Source organism: Uranotaenia lowii, chromosome 3, assembly GCF_029784155.1.
Source record: "Uranotaenia lowii strain MFRU-FL chromosome 3, ASM2978415v1, whole genome shotgun sequence".
In the NCBI taxonomy this organism is placed as follows: Eukaryota; Metazoa; Arthropoda; class Insecta; order Diptera; family Culicidae; genus Uranotaenia; species Uranotaenia lowii.
Genome location: NC_073693.1, coordinates 256,880,180 through 256,908,003, shown reverse-complemented (window position 1 = coordinate 256,908,003; position 27,824 = coordinate 256,880,180). Strand labels below are relative to the sequence as shown.

The 27,824-nt window shown below is 37.3% G+C and overlaps 2 protein-coding genes across 3 annotated transcripts in view; one reads left to right on the top strand and one right to left on the bottom strand.

Moving 5' to 3' along the window:
• LOC129758463 (synaptic vesicular amine transporter-like) overlaps positions 1 to 27,824 on the bottom strand; it is a 134,382-nt gene that overhangs the window by 87,397 nt on the left and 19,161 nt on the right. The gene's annotated exons all lie outside the window — the stretch shown is intronic.
• LOC129753322 (uncharacterized) lies at positions 450 to 6,776 on the top strand. Its single transcript, XM_055749123.1, has one exon. The coding sequence runs from the start codon at positions 450 to 452 to the stop codon at positions 6,774 to 6,776; it is 6,327 nt and encodes a 2,108-aa protein (XP_055605098.1).

Genomic DNA, 27,824 nt, shown 5'->3' with positions numbered 1-27,824 from the left:
GTTTTCGGATCGTCTATTTCGCTGAATCATCGGTACCAGAAGCATCGAGAAAAGTTACTGCAGATTAAAATTATAAAAGTTTACTACAAGTTACTATAGTTTATTCCATCGTATATAAAGTTTATCGCAAACGTATCTACGTTTAACGATTGTATCATCACAGTTAGGATACGCGTAAGGTTCGCTTTTTCTAGTATCATTTATGTAAATTACCTAACCTTAAAATACTTACAGCGTTAACAAAGCGATAGCAATCGGAAGGAACTTAAAGTTTGTTCCCGCGTGGTAAAAATTATACCTGATTCACTGATTCTGTAAGTTTACCTAATTATTTTTCCTAACACCCGATCTAAATACAAAATTTTTGCAGTTTAAAGCTGCTCAGCATCTGCTCTTGAAAATCAGTTTTTTCATCACCACCACGTCCGGAACAATTCTTTAAAAGAATCATGGCAAATAACCATGAAAGCGGCCAACTTGGAACGCCACAACCGGAGGAAACGGACTTCCTGTGCCCAGGATGCGATCTTCCGAATTCGGCCAGCAATATGGTGCAGTGTGACACGTGTCAAGCTTGGTGGCACCAAACATGTGCCGGTGTAACGGAGTCCGTCGAGAAGCGACCGTGGAGCTGCAAATTTTGTGTTCCGGTTCAGAACACACGAGCTCCCAGCACGTCCAGTTCCAAGGCTCGTCGTCGCGACCTCCAATTGCAGCAGCTAGAGGCAAAGCGCGCACTGGAGAGTCAAGCAAGGAAGTTGAAACTGCAGGCCAAGTTAGAGGAACTTGATGCAGAAAAAATTTATGTTGATGAACGGTTCAATCTACTCCAGGAACAAATGGATTCCGATGACAGCGAGGTAAGCGGTTTCGAAATAGATCCGGATGAGTCGCAGGTTCAAAGCTGGTTGGAATCAACACCCGAATCGGAAGGTGCAGCAAGCGAGGTAGTTCTTTCGGAAACTTCGCGCAATCAAGGTGACCAGCAGCAGCCCCATACGAGCAGCACAGTCACACTCACCACTTCCGATCGACAACGACGATACACCGGTGCATTTCCCCGTAGTAATACTAGCGCACAGGAAAGCTCTAGCTCCCGTAACCTATGGAGCAAATCACACGCTTGGTCGATCATGGGCGTGCACCAGTGGGAGTCGGTTATGCTACAGCAAGGCGTTCTTCGAATGCAGGATCCGAAATCGCGCGCCAGCATCGCGAATCCAGGTACCGAGGCCACAGAATCCAATTCTAGAAGGCAAGGAGTGGAAAAGCAGCCAACAACAGAACCAGCTAGTTATCGGCGAGCATCGCTACCGGATCGACATTTTCCGATCCCACATTTGGTGGACAATTCGTCTGGGTCTCAACCGGGACCATCCAAGGAACATCCCCCGAGTCTTCAATCAACCAAATCGAAGGTTCAGCTAAATTCGACACCAAAGTTGAATGCCGGATGCGGTTTTCGAGGTCCAAGTGGTGCACAGCCGAAAGGTGGCAACATCGGGACGAGGAACCAGGCGTCGTTGGGAGGTACTGGAGAGCCTTCGTTCAGCCGCCCAATGTCGGCGAACCGTAACAGCCATCCTCCCCCTCTCAACCCCCTCCAGCAAACACAAGGTAGGAACATTCCACTTAATACTTTGCCCAGACCAATAAATGATTATAATGCCCATGTTAATGACCACCTCGAACCATATATTAAGCAACTCGGCCTCGGACCTAATGAGCTGCCAGTTGTTGCAAATGTTATGACCTCGTATCAACCATCCCCCTCGCAACTAGCCACACGCCAGGTCATGAACCGACCTTTGCCAGAATTTTCCGGTAACCCAGCCGACTGGCCGTTATTTATCAGCATTTTCACAAATACTACCCTGGCGTGCGGTTTCAACCCAGCTGAGAATCTCGATCGTTTGCAGCGCTCTTTGAAAGGCGCAGCTTTAGAAGCCGTGCGCAGTAAACTTCTACTTCCCGAGTCTGTGCCTCAAATTATAGACACTCTGCGTTCTTTATTCGGCCGACCAGAGCTTCTTATTGATTCCCTGTTGACAAAGGTCAGATCCCTTCCCGCTCCTAAAGCAGACAAGTTAGAAACACTGATGGAGTTCGGTATAGCGGTGCAAAGCCTGTGCGACCATTTAGTAGCCGCGAATCAACGCGCACATTTGTCGAATCCCACGTTAATGTCTGAGCTTGTCGGTCGTCTTCCCACGCAGCAGCAACTCGAGTGGTCTGATTTTAGTGTTGAGTTCAGTGAAGTGAACATGGAAATCTTCGGTGTGTTCATGGCCAAGTTGGTGAAGACTGCAAGTAGAGTGACTCGTTACAGTGGGTCTCAGTTGAAGGAGGAGAAGTACAAGCCCAAGCGGGGTGCAGTGAATACACACACCGAGACTCCCAGAGAAGTTCCCAAGAATATGCCCGATAAGAAGAAGTGTCCCGCCTGTTCTCGAGATCACCGGTTGCGGGACTGCAGCAAATTCAAGTCATTCGATGTGGACGGAAGGTGGCATTTTGTTCAACAATACAACATCTGCAGGATCTGTCTGTTCCCACATGGAAGAAGATCTTGCCGAAGCAGTAGTCGCTGTGGAGTCAATGCATGTACCAATCGACATCATCCATTGCTTCATTCAACCAAACCAGTAGCAGCTAGTGGTACTCAAGATAATTCGCCATCACATCCAGTCGCAAGCGGAAATTTCTCTCATAGTGCTTCAGAGGTTCCGTTTCTGTTCCGCATTCTACCTATTACGGTTCACGGCAATGGCAATTCGAAGGAGGTGTTCGCATTCATCGACGAAGGTTCTGCGCTTACGTTGGTGGAGGAAGCGTTGGTGAAAGAGCTTGGCATTGAAGGTACCCCGCGAGAACTGTGTCTACAATGGACTGGTAAAGTATCACGAACAGAACGAGAATCGAAGGTGATTGATCTGCAAGTTTCGAGCGTGACGGGATTGAAGGCAACTCTGAAAGAGACAAGGACTGTAAAGAAGTTGGGCCTCACAAGTCAGTCACTGAATTTCGAAAGTTTAACAAAGCAATATTCCCATCTCAAGGGACTTCCGGTCAGGAGCTACAGCAATGCTACTCCGCGCGTTCTGATCGGGGTCAACAACATCCATCTCACTGTTCCGCTGAAAATCAAAGAAGGCCTATTTCATGAACCAAAGGCTACCAAAACCAGGATGGGTTGGTGTGTGTACGGAGGCGTTTCAACGGGTAGATCTACTCCATTGCTGAACTATCATGCTTGTAGTTGCACTAGTGATGAAACCTTGCACAACATAGTCCGCGATTACTTTTCGTTGGAAGAAGCTGGTGTTTACCCTTCTGTTCAGATAGAGTCCGAAGCTGATAAGCGAGCACGAAGAATTATGCAAGATACGTCCTCCAGAGTAGGGGATAGATTCCAAACTGGGCTATTATGGCGATGCGATGACTTCGAACTTCCAGATTCATATCCGATGGCAGTCAAACGACTAGAGTGTTTGGAGCGGAAACTAAATCGACACCCACAGTTACGGGAAAACGTTATCCAGCAGCTCAAGAACTACCAAGCCAAGGGATACGCTCATAGAGCCACAGAAGAAGAACTCCTGAACTCCGATCCGCGACGTGTGTGGTACTTACCGCTCGGAGTTGTTACCAATCCTAAAAAGCCATCAAAAGTACGTCTTATCTGGGATGCGTCTGCTACCGTTGATCAAATATCGCTGAATAAAATGCTGCTTAAAGGACCTGATGAGTTAACAACGTTGCCTCATGTGCTTTTCCGTTTCCGTCAGTTCCCAGTCGCCGTTTGTGCGGACATAGCCGAGATGTTCCACCAAATACAAATAATCCAAGCTGATCGTCAATCGCAGAGATTTCTCTGGCGTACAGACCCTCAAGAACCCCCGGAAGTCTATGTGATGGATGTAGCAACATTTGGTTCCACCTGTTCCCCGGCTACAGCGCAGTATATCAAAAATAGAAACGCGCAAGAGTTTGAGAAGGTCTATCCACGGGCGGTTGAAGCCATAGTTAAGTGTCACTACGTGGATGACTACTTTGACAGTTTCGAGACGGAACTAGAAGCGGCAAAGGTTGCGCCGGAAGTTAAGATGATCCACGCAAAAGGCGGGTTCAATTTACGTGACTGGAGATCTAATAGACCGGAAGTCCTACAACATCTTGATGGTGGAACCACATCACAACCAAAAGATCTGAGCATAGAGAGCTCTCATGGCTTTGAACGTGTTCTCGGCATGCATTGGTTGCCCCAGGAAGATACCTTAAGCTACTCCACAGTTCTACCATCCGAAATAAATGAAGTCATTGCTACGAAAACACCTCCAACGAAACGACAACTACTACGATGCCTAATGTCCTTTTTCGACCCCCTTGGTCTCTTGGCAGCATTCGTCGTTTACGGAAAAGTCCTTTTGCAAGACGTCTGGCGATTCGGAACATCTTGGGATGAGAAAATCGATGAAAGGTCCTTCGAGAAGTGGCAGAAATGGATAGAGTATTTTCCGAAGATTGAAAGCTTGCGTATTCCTCGTTGCTACTTTTCTGAAATCCGAACCAGTCATTATCAGAGTTTGGAACTACACATCTTCGTAGATGCCAGCGAAGACGCCTATGCCGCCGTAGCTTACTTCCGCATTTCGTATCGAGAGGAATTCAAGTGTAACTTAATATCAGCCAAAACTAAAGTAGCGCCGCTCAAACACTGTTCTATTCCTCGTTTGGAGCTGATGGCCGCAGTGCTTGGAACGCGTCTGAAGAAGTTCGTGATGGAAGGTCATACAGTAATTCCCCGACGTGTAATATTCTGGTCCGATTCAAGTACCGTTCTTTCGTGGATTCAGTCCGACCACCGGCGATATTCGCAGTTTGTAGCGTGCCGTGTAGGAGAGATATTGTCAACAACCAACATCACCGACTGGCGATGGGTTCCGTCGAAGTTGAACATTGCTGACCATGCCACCAAATGGGCCCTTGGGCCACAGCTGCAGGCGGACGATACGTGGTTTAGTGGTCCAGAGTTTCTGCAGAAGACCGAGAGGGAATGGCCTCAACCGAGAAAGCTAACATCGACGCCAGAAGAGCTTAAGGCCACCTGCGTACATCACGTGCCCGTTGATCTCGAAGTAGTGGTCGCGTTTTCCCGATTTTCAAAGTGGGAGCGGCTGTTACGATCTATGTCATTCGTGTACCGATTTCTGGACCGATACCTGAACGGATTTCCAATTCGCGCCAGGCTGCCGCGTGGACATTTCCCGGGGCCACAAGAAGAGTTGTTAGCAGCAGAAAATGCCTTGTTTCGTATGGTCCAGATGCAGGCCTTCCCAGAAGAAGTAGCTCTACTGAAAGCCAATCAAGATCTTCCAACTAAATGCCAAGCTACTATACCCAAGTCGAGTAAACTCTACAAGTTGACACCGTACCTCGATGAACGTGGCGTACTTCGTATAGACGGACGAGTCGGAGCGGCGAAAAATGTTTCCACCGGTGCTAAGTTTCCGGTAATCCTCGACAAAGATCATCCTGTGACAGAACTAATAGTCCACTATTATCACCAGAAGTACCTACACGCCAATTTCGAAACCGTTGTTAATGAGCTGCGGCAGCATTTCCACATCAGTCAGATCCGCCCAACTGTAAAGAGAGTTATCCGTAAATGTCAGTGGTGCAAGATCTACAAGTCGAAGCCGAAGATTCCCAAGATGGCACCCCTACCCGAGGCAAGGCTTGCCTCCTACGTACGCCCCTTCAGTTTCGTGGGTTTGGATCTCTTTGGCCCGGTGTTGGTGAAAGTGGGAAGAAGTTCGGTCAAGCGGTGGATTGCCCTTTTCACCTGCATGACCATCAGAGCCGTTCACGTAGAAGTGGTCTACACGCTGAGTACAAAATCCTGCATCATGGGTATCCGCAGGTTCATAGGACGACGAGGAGCTCCTATTGAGATCCATTCCGACAACGGGACTAACTTCCGTGGTGCGGACAACATACTGCAGCAACAAATTCTCAAGTTCCACGAAGATATGGCCGCTACGTTTACCAATACCTCCACGAAATGGGTCTTCATACCTCCCGGAACCCCTCATATGGGGGGTTGCTGGGAACGCATGGTACGATCAGTTAAGACAGCTCTCGAGGCCAGTATTCAAGATGGGAGAAAGCTAGACGATGAAGCCTTGTACACCTTAATCGTCGACGCCGAAGGAATTGTTAACTCGCGGCCGCTTACTTATTTGCCGCTGGAGTCTGAGGAGAATGAAGCGCTAACCCCAAACCATTTTCTTTTGGGTAGTTCTACAGGGGTCAAACAACCGCCGATGAACTTCATCGACTTGGGCAGAACATCGAACCGAACCTGGAATCTTATTCAAAACCAGCTGGATGGGTTTTGGCGGCGTTGGATTCGGGAATACCTCCCGACTATCACGAAGCGTACGAAATGGTTCGGAGAAGTTAAACCGGTTGCAGCAGGAGACTTAGTAGTAGTCGTAAACGAGGGAAGAAGAAATGGTTGGGTTCGAGGTAAGGTCTTAGAGGTCATATTGGGCTCAGATGGTCGAGTTAGGAAAGCGATTATTCAGACGACCAGAGGTCTTAGTCGTCAAGCAGTGTCCAAGTTGGCCGTTTTGGACGTCTTACCTACTTGTAACAAAGGATCTCCCGCTTCATCGACCTGTGTTACGGGGGGGAGGATGTTGACAACTGGGAGCACTGCAGGAGGTGCACTTTGCGACGAGGATCGTCGCTGTCAATCAAGTGACGTTTAGCTGTTGGGCGGTTTTCGGATCGTCTATTTCGGTGAATCATCGGTACCAGAAGCATCGAGAAAAGTTACTGCAGATTAAAATTATAAAAGTTTACTACAAGTTACTATAGTTTATTCCATCGTATATAAAGTTTATCGCAAACGTATCTACGTTTAACGATTGTATCATCACAGTTAGGATACGCGTAAGGTTCGCTTTTTCTAGTATCATTTATGTAAATTACCTAACCTTAAAATACTTACAGCGTTAACAAAGCGATAGCAATCGGAAGGAACTTAAAGTTTGTTCCCGCGTGGTAAAAATTATACCTGATTCACTGATTCTGTAAGTTTACCTAATTATTTTTCCTAACACCCGATCTAAATACAAAATTTTTGCAGTTTAAAGCTGCTCAGCATCTGCTCTTGAAAATCAGTTTTTTCATCACCACCACGTCCGGAACAGGGGGGGAGGGGGTCAAAAAAGTGCATTTTTTGCGTTACGTAATTTATGGACGCCCCCTTAGTGAATTATATGTACTCATTAACGAACTTGAAAGCTGCAAAAGTGATCTATACGTACGTTATACGGGACTTAAGTCACATAAAGGGCACAAAAGTGCTTAATACGGGATTTGGTAAGTCACATAAAGGGCACAAAAGTGCTCAAACGGGATTTGATAAGTCACAAAAAGTGCATTAATGTGCTTTCAAAATCAAATCACCTCTTCGAGTTGTAGTTTCAGTTAGAACAACATCTAGGCGTGGTCTCGTGGTAGCGTGTTCGATTCTCACCACGAAGTTCGGGGTTCGATCCCCAAGCCGGGCAAGTTTTTTTCAATAAGTAATTTTGTATTTGGGTGACCATTCTGATGCGATATATGTAGGAAATGTAGGGAAGAAGCAATTGAGCAATTTGTCGAGTTTGAAATCCGGCGCGTGGCATCATGGCGGCACCGGTACAGAACACAGTAAATAATCAAGAGAATGTGATATGAACCGAAGCCAACGGTTAAGTTGAGATAGAGAGAAATTTTTTTGCTCATCATGCGATTTTTTGGAAGCTGAATTAAGAGGCCGCTGGAAGCTGAATAGAAGATCATAACGACTTGTTTTGGAACTTGAAAGTATCAATAAGAACTTAAATTTTGAGCTGCATAGAACGTACTTCATATCAATGATGGGGCTGAGTAAGCGTTTTTGTACCTGTTTTATGGGACTTTTGGTTGCTTGGGTATCTTATCGAAATTCTGAAACACCATAAAAATAAGTTGTTTACATACATACAATAATCCGATTTATTAATCTCTGGCACAAGTTTGGTATATACATAAATCCGACTCAAAACTATCCACATTTACATTTTTAAAACAACACTATGCGTTGAAGGGAACACAAATTTTCAGTTTTTTTTTGTCCTAATTTAGGCTTGAAGAAAAGCATTCATAAAAATCAACCGGCTAGTGAAGACAACAGACATTAATGAAAATCCAGTATTTTTTTACTTCTCCCGTATAAAACTGCGGATCGTTAAATAAATCAAAAATGCAAGTAGGAATTAGGTACTGTTTAACTTCTTAAATTTTCAACCGGTTCTGTATCATTTCCCACCATTTCCTTTTTTTCCTTTTTCAAAGGGATTTTAAAATTCACCATTTTCTGAATTTATGATTTGTAATTTCAAATTCTAAAAATGATTTCAAAAAGTAAAGTATATAGATAAAAAATGTTTTTTTTCTCTGAAGTCCTACATTATTCATATTCTAGAAAATGCTGAATGCTTCATGTAAGATCGCCGCCACAGTCAAAACCTTTGAAAAACAAAAGATATTTGTTTTGGAAATCAAAAATTCAAACTTTTAAATTAGCTTTTGAGGATCATAGCTTATGATTTTGTCAAAAAAAACTAAATCGTGATATCCAAATTTGCGAAACTATTTTAATCGTTATTATTTATTTTATTTACATAGTATTCCGTCTCACGACATAACTTGACGAACATAATTCCTAAAACTCACTCGGTCCATGGCAACCGTTCTCCAATTTCTCGGGCACCCCACGTTCGCCAGATCACGCTCCACTTGGTCTAACCACCTCGCTCGTTGCGCTCCAGCTCGTCTTGTTCCTACCGGATTCGTGGCGAACACCTGTTTTGCAGGACAGTCATCCGGCATTCTCGCAACATGTCCCGCCCAGCGTATCCGGCCAGCCTTAACCACCTTCTGGATACTGGGTTCGCCGTAGAGTCGCGCGAGCTCGTGGTTCATCCTTCGCCTCCACATTCCGTTCTCCTGTACGCCGCCAAAGATGGTTCTTAATCGTAAACCAAATGAATCAATGCTGGGATTTTACATGTTCAGATACAACTCCATCTTAATTAAAATTCCACAAAAACGGCTGTTAATCGATGTACTTTGCATAAAAAAAGGTCTGGGTTTTTTTTATGTCGGATATACATTAAAAAAATTTTTTGTAGACTGCAAAAAGTTTCATCTAATTTTTGTGCAAACATAACTTTAAATTACCATATTTTACGGAATAGGTAAGGAGACACAAGATCATTCTTCTATGGATCATGAGCTTCTAGAGAAAATTGGTCCTTCAATTTAAATTTTAAATAAAGAAGTTCTGGTAAGCTGAAGAATAACAATTACTAGGTTTATGTACCATCTACGATGAAAAAGAGTACCGTAAACTGGGGAAACTTTGATCACTTTTTTCATTCATTTTTGAAAATTTTGGAAGGGGTTGCTTTTTCGTAATACCTAAAAGTTTTAAAACACTTACTGAGGTGAGGAGTATAAAACATGATCATTGATTGCAGTAAATTCAAACGACATTGGTGACTATAAATCAAGGTTTGTTACAAAACCTGATATCAAGGTTCGGAGTAACTTTGATCACTATGGTTTTTAAGTGCCTCGACATCTTTAAATTTATTGTTAAGGTGCCATTTAGCACAGAAAGGAATAAAAATTAATAACAGTAATTTTTGTTAGCACTAAAATAATTTTTTCAACGTTTTTTTTTTCAAAAAACATTTATAATCAGAAGATGGACGAAGTTGATGCATACGTCTAGGAGTAAAAATTATAAACATTTCTCAAATTATTTTTGGCCTCAAAAACACATGAAATTTTACCTCCATGCAATTTCCTAGGTCTTCGCACTGTTCGCATGTTCTTCTTTTCTTCAAATTTAACCATTTGATAGGGTTTTAGCCATTTTTTTACTAACAAGCTTTCTTATAAAAAATCACCGTTTTTTTTTTTAATATCCAAAAATTATCCTCAAATGACCTTAAAAATAACACTTAAACTAAACCTAACCAAGGAAAAGAGTTGAACTTTCACATGAAACAAACCATTCGCTATTAAATGCTTAAATTTGATCAGGAGAGATGTTTGTTTGTGAGCCTTTCAAAAACCAGATATTTTAAGCTTTTAAATTGACATTTTCAGCAATATCAAAAATCTTCGAATAATAACTAAATTTAGCTTTGTAAATCAATTTATAGGATTTCAAACGTAGTAAACAGTTTTCAGATATTTTAACTTCAGACTTAGTTAATGATGATTATCTGCAAAAATTACAGTTTACAGTACTGAGCTACTTTCGGTATTTTTAGCAGGAACATCAACACTTGCACTTGAGTGTACACGAAATGCGTTCAAAAAGTTAGTAATTTCCTATATAGTGATTTCGGAATCCGAAATTCGGATTACGTTCCATCCTTGACACATTAAAACTGTGTAAATAATTGGTTCAAGTTAGTTACACTTATCAGTAAAATCAAGCATAGGGGGAACTGAGGTTAAGAAGTTGTAAAAAATAAACTTATTTTTTAAACTTGAAGTTGAAACTATAAAAATTGGAGTCGATATGATAGTGCACGAAACCTTTTTTTTTTAATTTAATATTCAAATCGACCAAACCAGCTTTCCAATAAGTTGTGGCATATGAATGACTGACAACCAAAATTCTTAAACCATAACGATGATATGCAAACGACTCGGAGAATTTTGACCCTTCCAGCCAGCCAGACATCAAATTTTTTCCAGTGATCTGACATGTCTATACAGGTTAAACGAATGATACCGATGAAGCGATGATGCAAAGGGAATGTTTCGGACGAATAGCCCGAATCTTTAAAGATATTTTATCTCTTTCTCCTCCCACCACGTTGGAATCCGGTCAAAGGTGATCTTTAAGTGTCCTCTAGGCAGCAAAAAATAAAAACCAGGCAGGTACCTACTCGAACAGGCAACAAACGTCGAATGTAATATAAGGTACAAATCTACGTGAAGAAAAAGTTCAACAGGCGGCGCATGGAACGTTCTGTTCAACCGAATGCGAGAGAAGGCAATAAAGTTAGGTGTATTTTTTCTTTCATCTTTGCTGATCTGACTCAGATCTGCCTACGAAAAGGGAGGAAAATTAAGAAATGATTCGGAAATTTGCATTGCGATTGAAATTCGAATTAGCCTTGTAAAACGAGCAATTCACTAGACACCTGATTGACGAGCAAGCGGATGGTTTGAAGAGAGAATTGAGCGGAAGAACAAGGTTGATTGTAATAAATTTGAGTTCTTTACTTTGGCTCGTAAACGTTCACTGTTACAAGTAATAAATGAAGATTATGTTGTTAAAATAAATCTGAAGTAGGTAGGTACCCAATACGAAAAAAAAATCTTTCATTCAGAACAAGTTCGAATTTGGTTTCAATTCTGCTGTATGTTTGCGGGGAACATCTTGATACTTTTGAGCATCTGTTTAAATAACGGATTTGTTTGTTGATTTAAATGAAAATTGAACCTTCGAATCAATCAACTCAAACAGCAATGTTAATACAAGTTTTTGAAAATTTATCAACATTACATCTTCTTCAATCGATTGTCTTTTAAAAATAGACCATTCTGCAACTGAATCCATCCCTGCTGAAGAGTGTGGCTTGAGGCACGTTTATAATCATCCTAATGCTTATTCGGGATAACAAAGCCACCGGATAAACAAGAGGGATCGTCCATTAACTCGGACATTTTAAAAATATCAATTAATGTATGGCAGAAATTATATGATACTAGCTGATCCCGTACGAACTTCGTTTCGCTTTAAATCATTGGTACGTCAAAATGAGTTTAGAAAATGAATTCGAAACATTCATTCGACAATTTTGGGGAAAAAATTCAACAGTGTTTAAAGTCGCTACTGTTACTATTACTTGAAATTCAAATTAAACGGTTGATTGGCTTTTTATTAAAATTTATGTGAGAGTGTTTTCTTCTCGATCGGTTGCAAAATCTAGACATTATGGCAGAAACATGTACTATTTGTTTATGTGCACGACTCTTTTGCTTGACCTTCACACTTAAATTGGTATCAATTAACTGCCTCCAACAAAATTATTGCACAAAACACTGAACTTTCAATGAAACCCTCTTTTTCTGTCCCATGGCCCGAAATTCGATAATTGAAACCAATTTTACGTTCCTCAAAACTCCCTTTTGTCATGGACGGCCTTTTTTTTGACCACGATTCAAAACTTGACACCTGAAATCAATTATCTTTTCTGTTAACCTCCCATGTGTCAATTTTCATTACAATTCTATGCTCAATCAAGAGAATATCGTAAAATCAGTGAACAGATAATAACCCCTTTTGCCGACCCTGAGTCAAGATTTGAAACCTGAAAGCAAAAGAACGTCCCTCAAAACTCCTATGCGGAAATTTTCATCTCAATCCAATGTAGAATAACGTCAAAATCGCAAAAACATTAAAGTTGGGTATGGACGACTCTTTCAGCCAACTTCTGATCCGCAATTCGAAACTTGAAATCGATTGCTGGTCCCTCAAAACACTCATGTGCTAATTTTCATCACAATACGATCTATAATAACGCCAATATCTCAAAAACATTAATCAGTGGATATGCACGACCCCTTTGGCCGACCCCTGACCCTAAATTTGATAACTGTAATCGATTGCTCGTCTCTCAAAACACTCTTGTGCAAATTTTCATCACAATCCAATGTAAAATAAAGCCAATATCGCAAAAACATTATTCAGTGGATATGGACAACCCCTCTGGCCGACCCCTGACCCTAAATTTGATAACTGTAATCGATTGCTCGTCTCTTAAAACACTCATGTGCAAATTTTCATCACAATCCGATGTATAATAACGCCAATATCGCAAGAACATTAATCAGTGGATATGGACGACCCCTTTGGCCGACCCCTGTCTCTAAATTTGATACTGTAATCGATTGCTCGTCCCTCAAAACACTCAAGTGCAAATTTTCATAACAATCCGACGGAAAATAACGTCAATAACGTGAAAACAATATTTGTCTTGTATGAACGACCCCCTTCAGAAGGGGTCGTCCAAAAATCTAAAAACATTTTTCATCATTCCTGGTCCTAATGAGCATCCATGCCAAATTTCAGATCTCTAGCTCTTAAGACGGCTGAGTCTATAGAGGACAAACAAACAAACAAACAAACAAACATACAGATAATTGCTTTTTATATATATATACTAGCTGATCCCATACGAACTCCGTTTCGCTTTCAACTTGGAATATGTCATGAACAGTTTGTATGAAAGCCGATTGCCAAGCATTTTTCAGTTGCACTTATGAATTCATTGTTAAGTAATAATTGCAAAAATATTGGTCGATCATTTTGTCTGTCGTCTGCTACTAAATTTGAAATCAGAAATCCTTTGGCCGTCCCAAAAAACCACGTGTATAAATTTTTGCCAAAAAGCTAAACCCTTTTCGGGGGCTCCTATTCAATCTTTGATGACTGAAATCGACTGCCCTTCCCTCAAAACACCCGTGTGCAAATTTTCGAAGCAATCCATTGTATAATAACGTCGATATCGCTAAAAACAGTGAAAAATTAATTTATTTGGACGACCCCTTTCGTAGACCCCTGGCAAAACATTTGACATCTGAAATCGGTTGCTCGTCCCTGAAAACAACCGTGTGTAAATTTTCATGTCAATCCGATGTAAAATAACGAAGATATTGCAGAAATATTGAAAGGTTTTTATGGACGACCCCCTTTGCCGGCCCCTTAATCTGAATTTAATAGCTGAAATCCATTGTTCATCTCTCAAAACTCTCGTGTACCAATTTTCGTCTGAATCCGATGTATAATAACGACAATATCGCATTAACAGTGAATAGTTAATATGGACGACCCCTTTTGCCGACCCCTTACTTTAATTTGGATAAGGGAAATCAGTTGTTTGTCCCTAATAACTCCTTTGTGCAAATTTTCACCCCAATCCGATGTATAAAAACGTCAATATAACTAAGATACTGATAATTTAATATGGACGACCCCTTCTGCCGGTTCCTTACACTGAATTTGATACCTCAAATCGATAGCACGTCACTCAAAACTATCGTGTACCAATTTTCATCTGAATACGATGTATAATAACATCAATATCGCAAAAACAGCGAACAGTTTATATGGATGACCCCTTTGGCTGACTCCTTACACAAAATTTGACACCTGAAATCAATTGCTCGTCTTTTAAAACACTCATGTGCAAATTTTCAACACGATCCGACGAAAAGTAACGTCAATATCGCGAAAACAATATTTGTGTTCTATGGACGACCCCCTTCAGAAGGGGTCATCCGAAAATCTAAAAACATTTTTCATCCTTCCTGGTCCTAATGAGCACCCATGCCAAATTTCAGCTCTCTAGCCCTTACGACGGCTGAGTCTATAGAGGACAAACAAACAAACAAACATACAGAAATTGCTTTTTATATATATAGATATAGATAACGCGTTTATATTTTTCTTCATTTATTTAATAATTTATTTCCAGAGTCCTCAACTGCTATCTTACAATCTAGGGTTAAAATTGAATTGTAGTTTAGGCAACCACTTACAGTTATTCCAAAAATGAGTGTACACTGAACACTAGAATAGCCCAGGAATTAAAAGAAAACCATTGCATTTCTCCCGTAATTTGGTAAAAATTAGAAAGAAATATTTAAAAAACACTGTATAATCAGTAAAAAAAATCAAAAATTTTGTGATATGCGGCATTAGACTGAATCGATTCCGGGTCATTTTTGAATTTCACAACTCTGTGGTCTCGAAAGCTGCGTTTCAGTTCAAAACCCATTCATGATTTTTTTTTCAGAATTTTTAAGTAACGTTTGCATGAGTAAATTTGAACTTTGTATTTGTATGGGAAAATTGAATATTTTGTACTGAAAAATCAACAGCATTTTTGTTTCCTCTGTGGAACCGAGACTGTAACTTCGTATATATTAAGGCGAAAAAGTTATTGACTGTTTAACAGGGATATGTCTTGTGGCATTGAAAAAAAAGCAAGGTATTGCATGATTTCTTTTCAAGCAATACTTCGCGTGGTGGTGTTTATTGAACAATGCATACTTAAAGAAAAGTTAAACGATTGGAGGTTCTTTATAATTATTCAAGTTTGAGTTATTTTACATTAAAAGTAGGGTTTTTGTTCAAAATTCTAATTTTTGAAAATAGGTCCTAGAAGAAGACAATTTTTTTTTTCAAAAAGTAAAAAAAAATAAATTAGGGATTTGGAGTTTTCATTTTGAAGAAAAAACTTGTTTTATTTTCTTTCATTAGAAAGTAGTTAGCTAATTCTTTTTAACCACGAGAATAAGTATTTGAGACATTAGTAAGAATTCATCAAACATGAGGAAATAATTAAGTTTGAGGTTGAAATCAGATCAATTTTTACTCTTTTAAACTCGAATACAATAAAAGACTTTTGTTTGAAACTTTGCAATGTAAATAATACTAAACAAAAATCCAGTGAAATATTTTTCAGTTAGATTTTAACTTGAAGACAAAAACAAATTCTTTGGCCACAAAATTATCATTAATTATTCATTTCATGATTAGAATCCTGTAAAATTAAAAAATAAACAAGGTTGCTCAAAAATCTAAATTTTATTGTTATTTCTTCTGGTTTGTGTTAAAAACTGACTCGGATTCAATATAAAATTTTAATTTTCAATCCAGAACCTTATGAAGAAATTAAACACCGTTATTTATGTTTGTTACTTTAATTTATCGGCCTTATCGGTGAAAAGTGATGACCTTTTTAGAAGAGACATCTTAATCGTTCGCACTGCAAGTTTTCCCGCTTGTGGGCGAACCATGCTTAGCCTACTAATGTGTTGTGGTAGATGCAACTCTATCTGTATCTACCACTTCATAAATAGTAGTTGGCCCGTGCAGAACAAAAATTTGATATGTGATGATAATGCTTCTAAATAAATTCTACCTACAGGAATTTTTGTTTTTTATCGATAAAAAAAATTATGTTGAATTTTTGTTCAACATTTCAGTGAATCTTGTATATTTTCAAATTCATGCAATTTTTATCAAAGTCTTCAGTTAACCCTCACCTGCATTAGAGTGTCATTTTGACACTATTGCAAGTTTGAAGGCTTGTAACTTTTTTCAGAAGGTTCAAAATACAAAAATTTCTTCGGGGACCCTAAATGAATTCAAAAGTTCTTTAATATTGTATCTTTGCTTTTTTTATGGACGAACCCTGGAAGCCTGGACAAAAAAACTACCTTTTCCGACTTAGAGTGTCAATTTGACACTCCAAAAGTAAAATCTATCTAAGTCGTTTGAATTATTATGAATTTCATATAAAACTTACATCAATAGAAACCTTGTAATGTCAGTAAAATATGTTTAAAACATTATATATAGCTAAAGCTTCTAGTTTTCTCGTTATTCAGCATGATATAAAAAAATCCGAAAAAACATGCATATGCAAAAAACAATGCATATGAAAGCTGAAGTTAATTTCTACATCATGAAGCCAAGAAATATTTTTTTTAATTTTTTTTTTGAAAGGGTCACAAAAAGTTCAAAAAAGTGGTCTGATAAACCTACTTTTCATTCGATTGCTAGTAAAAACTGGTTGAGCGATGATAGAGTTTTTGAAAAAAATATGACTAATCTATTCTAATTGTAACATTTTGTTGTCTTTAGATTTTTGATGCCACAAAAATGAAATTTACAGGAATATTTCAAAGATGACTACTTGAAATTTCATCTGTTTTTGTGGTCCACCGTCAGGTTGAACACGGATGTTCAGTGCTTTTCTTTGTTTGGACCAATAAAATTTATATTCATTGGAAGGCAAATTTAATTTACATTCTAGTGAGGTACAACAAATCACACTGAGAGATTTCACAAAAATATGAAAATTATAAACGTAAAATCATGCCTGAATTTCTAGAACCACAAGCGTCCAGCAAAACGCGTTTGTTTGCTCTCCGAGTAGGTACGGTGGGTGGTGATTTAGGCAGAGAGCGAAGTCGAGAGCCGAAATAATGATGCGTGTCGTGCGTTTTTTGGTTGAAAATTTTCTATTGATAGTAGTTCGCGTTTGCCAGTCACGACACGCATCATTATTTCGGCTCTCGACTTGGCTCTCTTCCCAAATCACCACCACCACGTACCTACTCGGAGAGCAAACAAACACGTTCTGCTGGACGCGCTGCTTTTGGTTCTAGAAATACAGGAATGATTTACGTTTATAATTTACATATTTTTATGAAATCTCACAGCGTGAATTGTTGCACATCACTAGAATGTAGAATAAATTTTCTTTCCAATGAATATACTTTTTATTGGTTCAAACAAAGTAAAAGCACTGAAAATCCGGATACAACCTGACGGTGGCCCACAAAAACAGATGAAATTTCAATGTGTAAAAAAATCGCGCAAAGTAGTCAATTTTGAAAAATTCCAGTAAATTCAATTTTTGTTGCATCAAAAATCAAAAGACAACAAAATGTTACAATTAGAATAAATTTTGTAGTCATATTTTTCCAAAACCTTTACCACCGCTCAAACAGTTTTTACTAGCAATCGAATGAAAAGTAGATTTTTCAGACCACTTTTTTGAACTTTTTGTGACAATTCCATTGAAATAAAAATTAAAAAAATATTTCCTGGCTTCATGATGTAGACATTAACTCAATTTTTTGGACGTGTAATATATGAACCACAGCAGTTTTCCTGAGGCATGTTTTTTCGTTTTTTTTTTTCTTTCATGATGAATGATGAGAAAACTAGTAGCTTAAGGTATACATAATGTTCTAAACATATTTTACTGACATTACAAGGTTTCTATTGATATAAGTTTGGTTTCGATCGGTTGAACACGCCAAAAAATATAACGATTTGAGCTTGTAGTGTCAAATTGACACTCCTAGTGCTGATTAGGGTAACGAAATCTAATGCGGATGAGGGTTTAAAAAAAAATAAGCGTCACTTCAGCGCAGATATCTTGAACCCAAAATAATTTTGAAATTAAATATACGGGATTTTTCTCATAAACTAAGCTTTCGATGTATCACATCGATTCTTCGTGTGCTTTGTAGTAACTAATGTAATCTTCTAATATATAAAGATGAGTTGGACTATATATGTTTGTTTGTATGCACCTTATACAAATCCACACCGCTTAACCGATCAGCCTGAAATTTGGTACAGTTATGTGTTTGGACCATGGTAAGGTTTTAGTAATAGCTTTGAGCCCCTCCCACCTAAGGAAAGGGACCCTCCCATACAACTTTCGTTTTTTCTTTCACGAACCAAAAGTCATGGCACCCATTTTGCCAACCGTTTTTAGTTTCCTTTGGCGGGGTTGTTTTCACCATCACCATGGGCTGGGCATTAGAAACGACCATCCAGAGTTCACAATACTGGATAGCAAATCAAAGCCTGCTAGCGATTTAAAAATTCAAAGCGAAGTTTTTGGCGGGTTTTTGTCCTTCTACTGTTCAAAGCACGTGGTACTGGTACGAGGTATTTGATTGCAATTGATTGCAATGCCTTAATTAAGGATTGAAAAATGCAATTACAATGTTAGGAATATATTGACTAGAATTTCAGTGGTTTTCAAAGTGCTCCCTACCACCGCCCGGGGGCTTTGAGAGTCTACAAGGATACACAGTGAACTGAAAAGTGAATAACTATTTGGACTGGAGGCTGAAAAACTAATGAACAGCGTTTCATAGACTCCAGCTCCAGCAACCATTTTCATATTTTTAGGATTCCTTATAAAGATAAAAAAAATTAATAAGATTCAGAGTTATACGTTGAAGGCTGCAATTTCAATGCTTTGATAGCCGCCGGGAAATTAAAACGGGGGAGTAGAAATTTTATTAGATAATTAAATCAAAGGTTTTAAGCTTTATACAATTCTATTTCATTGACCAATTTATAACTTTTGATTTTGATTGTCTGTCTTGCAGCAAGCGGCTGAATTTATGAAATGCGGCTCCCGCCAGCTAAGTCCAAGATGGCAGCCCCATCGCGGGATAGGGACTTTAGGCTAACAACCTACTGCTTCCGATTTGAAATTGTTTGTATTGTATCAATGTGTTCAATTCTTCCATCTAATTTGGAAAAAAAATCGTTTGGTAATGCGAGTTCAAACAAATGATATCAAAGAATTTTAACATTGATCACTCTTCAAAATAATTAATAGAATGATTGTGTCCGAGGATAAAAAACTTAAATAGAACTAAAATAAGACCATTACCATAACATTTAAATGGTAATTTCGGTTCAGAAATGATTTATTTTCGATAACTCCAAGAAACTTTTAGTAAAAGTTTCTACATGTAAGGAAAACTAATCATAAAACAGTGTTCAATTAAAAAGCGAAAAAAGCACACATACAATTAAAAACCTGCAAAATGAGTCTTAAACATAGTTCAACAAGGTTCGGAAGTATTTTCTGGAAATTTTTAAGTGAATAAAACTTAAATATACCACTGTACAAGTACATCATCCATCTTGAAAAGTGGGATAATCTCATAAAAAAGATTTTCATTGAATAGAGGATGGGAAAGATAGAAAATTATTTTATCATTTGCATTTAAAAAATTAAAGGCCGAATCTATTCGAGCTTCTTAGAAAAAAGGTGGGTTAAAAAAAGTTTTTCGTGATAGGGAAAGGGAAAGCAAATTATTTTGAAATTCTATTGAATATGCTCAAAACTGTATGCTTCTTCAAAAAAAAATTAAATCGATAAACACAGTGAATAATCTCAATAAAAACTTAAAAAAAAATTAAAAACATATGTGGACAAACATGAGCCAAATTTCCCATTTGCCAAGGTGAATTATTCATCATTTTGAAAATGGTATTTTTATTATTAATTGTTTTCCAATTTCTACAGAATTCCACTAACCAACTCGCTGGCAAGAGGTCCCGAAATTGAGTTTTTTTTTTAATATCGATTAATGAAGTTTATTGACAGTGAACGTGTGCGACAATGTCAACAGTAATGATAATTGAAATATATTTTTTTTATCATGAAATTGAATTTATTTTTTTTTATTTACCGAAAATAAAATCGAAAAAAATAGAAAAGATCATTTCTATACTGAACACATTTCAACTTTTATCATCACATCGCGTTGAACTCATTAAAAATTCACGTAAGTTGAAGCTGACTTTCATGAAGCGTCAATTCCTATAGAGACGCGTTTACATATTTATTCCGTAGCATCTACGTGAAAATCAATTGGATAGAAGTTATGTAGTTTTTCACGTAGCCGCTAAGTGCAGATTATTTTGCGTGTGTGATTTCATACGTGAAAATTGACACTTAAGTAGCATTAGGGGGAAGTGTTCCTATATGCGCATATTGGGTAATATGCGCATACAGCCGATTGACGATATGGCTGGAGATTCATCATATCTAATTAGTGCAGTTTGAGGGTAATACGCTTTCAACACATGGCATAAAAAAATTAAATTATTATATAAAGTCGAAAAAATTTAAAAATTCAAACAAGATTTTTGTCAGTTTTGTTATAATATATTGAACTTTAATTATTGTGCATACAGATTCTGTGAACAAAAATTTTAGTGGTTTTTCTTTCTTATTCATCTGGAAATCAAAAATTCAACAAATCGAAGCTTTTGGCAAAGTTGTAAATGAGAAGATATTGTTATAAGAGACAGGTTCTGAATGCCCATATCAAGGTAGGTTAAATGCCTATATCAAGAAAAATAGATTAGTCTTATAAATTTTTTACTTTCTATCATTTAAACATGAAATCTACGCTCAAATCACGATCTTACAGCGAAAAAAGAAGAACTTCCTATTGATCCGATAAAAATACAATATGAACAAAATATTACCCTGAAATATGGCCATATGGCATACTTAACTATGTTTCATGCAAAAGAACTAGTTATGTAAAAAATTTCACCAAAATTTCGGCCTTGACGTATGCTTAACATTCGTTTCTACCATTTTCAATTAAATAATATTAAAATATTGCAAGTGGTAATGAAATATAGCTAAAAACATAAATATGCGCATTTAGCCCGCCAGTTTCGGAAATCGGCTATTTTGACTTCTTTTATTATAAAATTATTTTCACAAAAACTGTAAGAGATTTTAACAGACAAATTTCACTAACGTATATAAAACAGATGTCCGCTCATGTGCATATAGTTTTCAGACTCCTATCTTTTGGAGTATAGGAGAAAATGAGTGATTTCCTTAATATGCGCATATAGCCTTCCTCTCCCCTACAAAGAAACATAAGTTCCCTTTTTAAGGAAAAAGATCATCTGTCACGTTTGTAGCTCTCAGCTCTCTTATGTTTGATCTAAAACTACTTATTTGAAGTTCTGCTTTCAACATTTATGTGTTACTATTCAGATTAACGATCATGATTGCAAAGACGTCGGGCCCTTATGTCTAAGTTTTCTGGATCAATCATGATTATTTTTTCATAAATAAACTTGAATGTGCGGTTCCTTGTGACATAAAGGCCCGACGACTGTTTCACTTTTTGAAAGGCCTAAGATCTGTTGACCCTGAAAATATGGTAGAAGATATTTTTTAGAAGAATGGTAGAACTTTTTTTTAAGTTGAAGAAAATTGCAAATGTATTTTATTGAAATTCAAAATAAAACAATGATTTTAGAAGCTCAGAAGTTGCAGCAAATAGAAAATTCATTACTATTTGCTCGTGATTAATTCAAGCACACCGACAGAAAAATAGTAACAGTTTGCCTCCACAGTCAAAACGTAGTTAATAAATGGTCAACAAATTGAATCTCAACAATTTATATAACTCAACTTTCAAGTTATCTGGTCAAATTTGGCCCAGCGAATTTAAAATTACCGCTGTGTCAGTTTATATGATCGGTTTTTTTTTCTCTTTGGGCTTAAATGTTAAATAGTTTAAAACAATTGAGAAACTTTCGAAGGAACTGATTTCTAGCCTGAGTTGGGTTCAGCATTAACATTTAATTTTTGTAAATTAGTACTAACTGAAACAGTTTCATAGGATATACTTGGAGAACACACCTGCAATCAAAGATCTTAGAAATGCTCTGCAATGCTGTTTTACACTGTTTTGGTTGTTCCATCCAAGTATTAGTTTTTCATTGTTAATTTTTAAATTTCTTTAAAAGTTTCAATTTGATCTGATACGCTTATCTTAAGCTCAACTATTCGGTTAGGTTAGCCAAATATTGAGCCAAATTAAGAATTTGGGTGATAGTCGAACCAAATATTGGGCCTGCCAAATACTCTGTATAAAGCTTAGTTCTTTTAGAAATGGGGCAGTTACGAATGCGTGTATCTCAAAAACCATTCGTTTGATCAAAATACTTTCTATGGAAGAAATGAAGTTAATCTTATGATAATTCATGACAAAATCATGAGAAAAATAATTTATCGTTTTTTGTAAGAAAAATCTTTACTTTATTCTCGGTGTCTCCAATCGACCGGCGCAAACTTTTTTCAGCCATGATATTGTTCAGTTTTTTTCAACTTTTACTTCTTCCAATCTGTATTCTAGGTGGATGCATCTTCCTCCTTCAATTTCTACTACTTTAGTCTAATACTTCTCTTTTAAAAGAAACTAAGGGCAATTTAGTGGATAAAGCTGTTTCAAAATCAACAAAACTTGATTAATTTTGAGCCATTTAAAAGCGTTTCTAATGGAATTTCTGCTGCCAAAATCTGACGATAACGAAGTAAAACCATCATAAGATTAATGTTAAAGTATAATCGGTTAGTAGAGATCGTAGTTTGCGAATAATACATACAAGATTACTCTTTTTAGGCTTTTAAAAACTGTGAAAAAAACAATGTTTTTGTTTTGAAAATTGTTGTTTCTTCCATAGGAGCAGAATCTTGGCAAACCATTATATTTTAAACAAAACAACCAGCAAATACATACTTTAATATGCTAGGGACCTTACCGCGAGCAGACATGTTATGGGATTCGAACTCTGGAATGTTTTTGATATTGGGTTATTCACATGTTTTGTCGTCCAACAGAAATCACCAGTCCCATTGCCTCAGAACCAGCTTACAAACTCTGGAACTAGCAAAAATTTGTTGTTTGAGGTTAGGTTTGAATGACTCATAACTACACAGAAAGAAAAATGTAAACTTACATTACACTTTTTCGCATCCTCGTCACAGAAAATATGAAAAAGAGTATAGCACCTTGGCATTTGCGATGAAATTAACTTGCAATTTCATGTAAATCTCAGTGTCGCAACCTTCGTTCTAATTTCGTTGTACCTGTTCGTATGCTGTTTGTTTTTTTTCGAGTTGGAGCCTCTTCCCGGAGGTAGTTGGCACAAAGTTATTATAAGTAAGGTAAGTGAAAAAATATTAAAATATCGTTTTAAGAAATAGTTACAATGTTGATTAACTTGTACCATTTGTTTTTTGCAGAAGTTCGATAGGGCTTCGATGTCCTCCGTCCGGCACCTGTCGTCGTTTCCGTTGCTGAGGGAATCGAAAAACATCAACCAGCGTTTTGTGAAAGTGAGTAGTGTGCAATGTAAAGTGTTAAATTCGACTAAAATGTATGATGTTGTAGATGTTGTTTACGAAAATAAAAGTACATATTATAAAAGAAAGCCCGATATTTTTCTTATTGGATAAATAGCCATATACCTAAGGATGATACGGGAAATGTAAACCTACAGTAAACAAAGCAGTTGAATGCGATGGGAAGTTTACATGAAACAAGCAGTATTGTTACATGTAAATACCCGATTCCCTTCTACCCATGCTATTGCATGTAATGTTACGTGGATTTTTCTAAGTGTGTAGGCAACACTGTCAGCTTATCAGAGAAAAAATTGTTACAATTTCACCGATCAACACTTAGTTTTTCGTTTATTAAAAATTAAAATTGTTGGTCTGAGACTTGTCTTCCCTGATTACCCTTAACCGTAGTTGCCGATCATGTGCTTCACTACAATGCTTGATTTGAACTTTGTGGACATTTTTGACAGTGTTTGCATACTTTTTCACCGCTCACACACACTAATTCTTCGAATAACAACGATTTTGTCAGCTATCAATTTGATAATGATGGTTTTTGAAGGAAACTGTGCAAAATAATTTTTTTCTTTTTCTCTTGCATCGTAAATATCTCAAAAACGCATAAATTTAAAATTTTGAAAAAAATAGGTCGATTAGTAATTGTCACAGGCAACCAAATGCTGTCAAAGTTTTGAATGTCCGATTACTAGTAAATGAGCTATTAGCAAAAGAAAGTGTCCCATTTCTAAAAAAACTAAGCTTTAGCTCTATGGTAGGCAAATCATATTTGCAGAAGTTCGATCTTGAAATTTATTTTTTTAGCATTATTTTCTAGACCAAAATAAAAAATCATTTGAAAATGGTTGCTTCCAAAAAGTTTTTTTGCAAAGACCTTAAATTGAAATTGATGAAAAAGCCACGAATGTTTTATTTAGGGCTAACGCAATAGGTCTTATTCAATTGTCTTCTCAAAACAAAGTTTAAACTTGTAGACCATGTATTTTCCTTGTGAAAAAAATGGTAGTGAGAAAGAAAAAAAGAAGAATGGCTTGAGTCATTTCTTGAACATTTCGAAACATCAGGGTTCCATCAGTAATAACTCAAGGAAGTCATCTGGGTCCACTTTGGATCAAGTTATTAAAAAAGATTTTTGTGAACTAATCGTTTTCGTTTTTTATGTTTTCGTTTCAATTTAAGTCAGCATAGTTTTAAGTTTGAAGTTAAGATTACGTAACTAGTCTGCGTGATATTAAGTTTTCGAAAACAGTGAGCGATAAACATAAACACAAGAAAAGTCTTATTTACCCGTTTAAAATATCAAACGGTTTTGGGCTCTTTTAAAGCTTAATGAAAATTTTGTGGCTCTTAATTTCGACATGATCTAAAAAATAATTTTTTTTATATAAAAATGAGCAGGAAAAAGTATCTTTTTTGGTCAAAAATTGTAAGTAGAATAAAACAGGATTTTTTTTTATTTGTCGATAAAAAAAATTACTGTCAACGGCTTTTACATCAAAAATTTTAAGGTTGATGGGACATTAAATTGACGTAGTCAGAAAAATTATTGGTTGCATCAGTTATTTTTAAATTTAGAAAAACATTCGATTTTCACCCTACTAAGAAAAAAGGGGTAAGTTACCAAAAACTTAGTTTTTAATGAAAAATCATCTGGAAAAGTTTTAAAATTTATAGTTTTTATATATTTGTGATGCTATAACGCATAAAGCACCAATTGCAGTGAATTTTTTTCTGTCAATCATTTGCATACATGCTGTATACACTTAGAGTTAAAAAATATTACAAAAAATTCCTCTAACTGAAATTATAAAAATTGATGTTTGGATGAACTAAATTTTGAAATTAACAAACGCGAGATGCAAAACAATCATATTTCAACATATGGAAACTAGATTTAAAAGATGAATCTTTGATTTGCATTTTGATGCATTTTTGCCAGACTGATAACTAAATTCCAAAAATATTTATTTAAAAAATTTTGGTGATTGTCCTTAAAATATTTTTACACAAACAGTGTTGGTAAAGGATAAGAAATGCAATATAAAGTATGTATGTGATATCATCAAGCCAATCCGTCATACTAGGTAAATTTTTTAAGGCATCGAAAAATGTAAAAATTTGTACATCTATTGCACGATTTTTAAAATTATCTATGAGAATCAAAAACTTCAAAAAAATACTATTCAACGATGTGAGATACTATGTCATCATCTGTATATTATCATCAAATGATAACTTTATTACGTTATATTAAAATAAAAATTGAATCAGAGTTTTGGTATAGAAATGTTACATCTAACCCTGCTGTTGCTTAATGCCCCGCTTGGCGGTGTGCTGAATTTTTGTTCAACGTTGCAGTGAATATTGTACATTTTCGTACATGTTTTTATCAAAGGTTTTAGAACAATGACTCATGCAAGCATTGTTATTTTTGGTAATTTGATTATTTCTAATGTTTTGTAATTCGATTGTTTCAAAAGTTTCCATTTAACTAAAATGTTCAAAATAATGATACGTTTTTCGTGGAAAGCCCTGCTCCCAAAAACTGACGAAGAAATGTTCTAGAGCCACGAAAAATGTTCTCGCTCAATTTTGGAGCTGGCGGTGGTCCCAAAAACCGGTATGTGATGAAAGTGAAGAAGAGGCCGCTATTTTGCAATACCTACAACAAGAAACCGGTTGATACCTATGTCTTATGTACGGGACGCGTTCCTGGACCTGGACGTCTTTTCGTGGTTTCGTAAACTGTGGAGCGTTCATCCATCCGAGACGCGGCTTGTGTTGCTGTTGCGTGTCAGCGATGCCGTGTTTAGCTCGTCGATACATAACATGGTCACAGCCCAGAGAATTTATGACCTCGCCAGAAACATTCGGGAAGTAGGTATTGGTTTGGTTTCGGCGCCTGGATGGAAACAAAGCCACATGACCTTCGCCGAAAAACAGGAGAATTTTTTTCTCTCTGCTCCATCCAGCCGGCGCGCGGCAAACCAGTGTTTAGTAACAATCCAACAATAATATCATATTGTACAGCAGACGGACAGCAGGCAGCAACGAAAACTTCCGCTTTAGCACAAGTTAGCAACTTTGCGAATACCTACTTAGGTTTGAACTTCAACATCACTCAGTTCTGTATAGCACCAGCTCATCAACAACTCAGTTCTCCTCGTTCTACCCACGCACCGTGGTAAGTTGCGAGCTTGAACGCATCGAATTAACAATTTCACAGATTTGTTTAGATTATTGTTCGACTGCAGTCGGACTACACGGCTTTCAATATCAACACCCATGTTCGTGTAAGAATTTTCACGATTTCCCTAGCGCGAATGATTTTTCAAGATCTTTACCGCGTGCCCGGCAGTTGTTTTACTTAGCAAAATGTTTTGCTCTTAACAGCAGCCTTAACAGAGTGCGTGGGCGTTTGGATTGGACATTGTTTCGATTCATCAGTTCGATTAGGCATTGCGATCGAGATAAGTGCTAGTGATTTGGAGAAATGTTGAGCAAGTCGATTTCCTTTCGTGATGTTGTTATATATTTCCTTACTTGTCGTGCCTATTATAGCGATTATTGTTGGCTTGTTACAACAAATAAGTACAGTAAGAGTCCGGCAATTCTTTCCATAGTAATGTTAATCGGAAGTGAGAAATGTTAGCAAATTTTCCTTTCATTAACAGTGTTTGCAGCTGATTCGGACAGGGAAGGTTGTAAACATAACAAAGCTTTCCGATTCGGTAAGTTTTTTTTCTAGGACAATTTTGTGAGTTTTGTCCGCAGATTTGGTTAAGATTTCTTGATCACAAAATTTACAAAATTAAAAAAAAATACAGACCCATATTTCTAATGCAAAATTGGTCACTGAATAAAAAATAGGAAATTCAAAAAAAAATTCCCCAGAACAGTTTTTGAGTTATGTCCCAATTATTAAATTTTGGTAACAGAAAAAAGAGCTTTGATATGAATCCAAATACCGTCAACTGGGGCAACATGCAACAATTTTCAACTTCAATGTCTTATAAAAAACGTAGGTTCAAAGTAAATCCCACCCCTTATGCATCAAAAGTTTTAAGGATGATGGGACATCAAATTGGCGTAGTTAGAAAAATTATTGATTTCTTTAGTTATTTTTAATTTTCTAAAAACGTGCTCACCCTCCTCAGAAAATGGAGTAACTTGCAA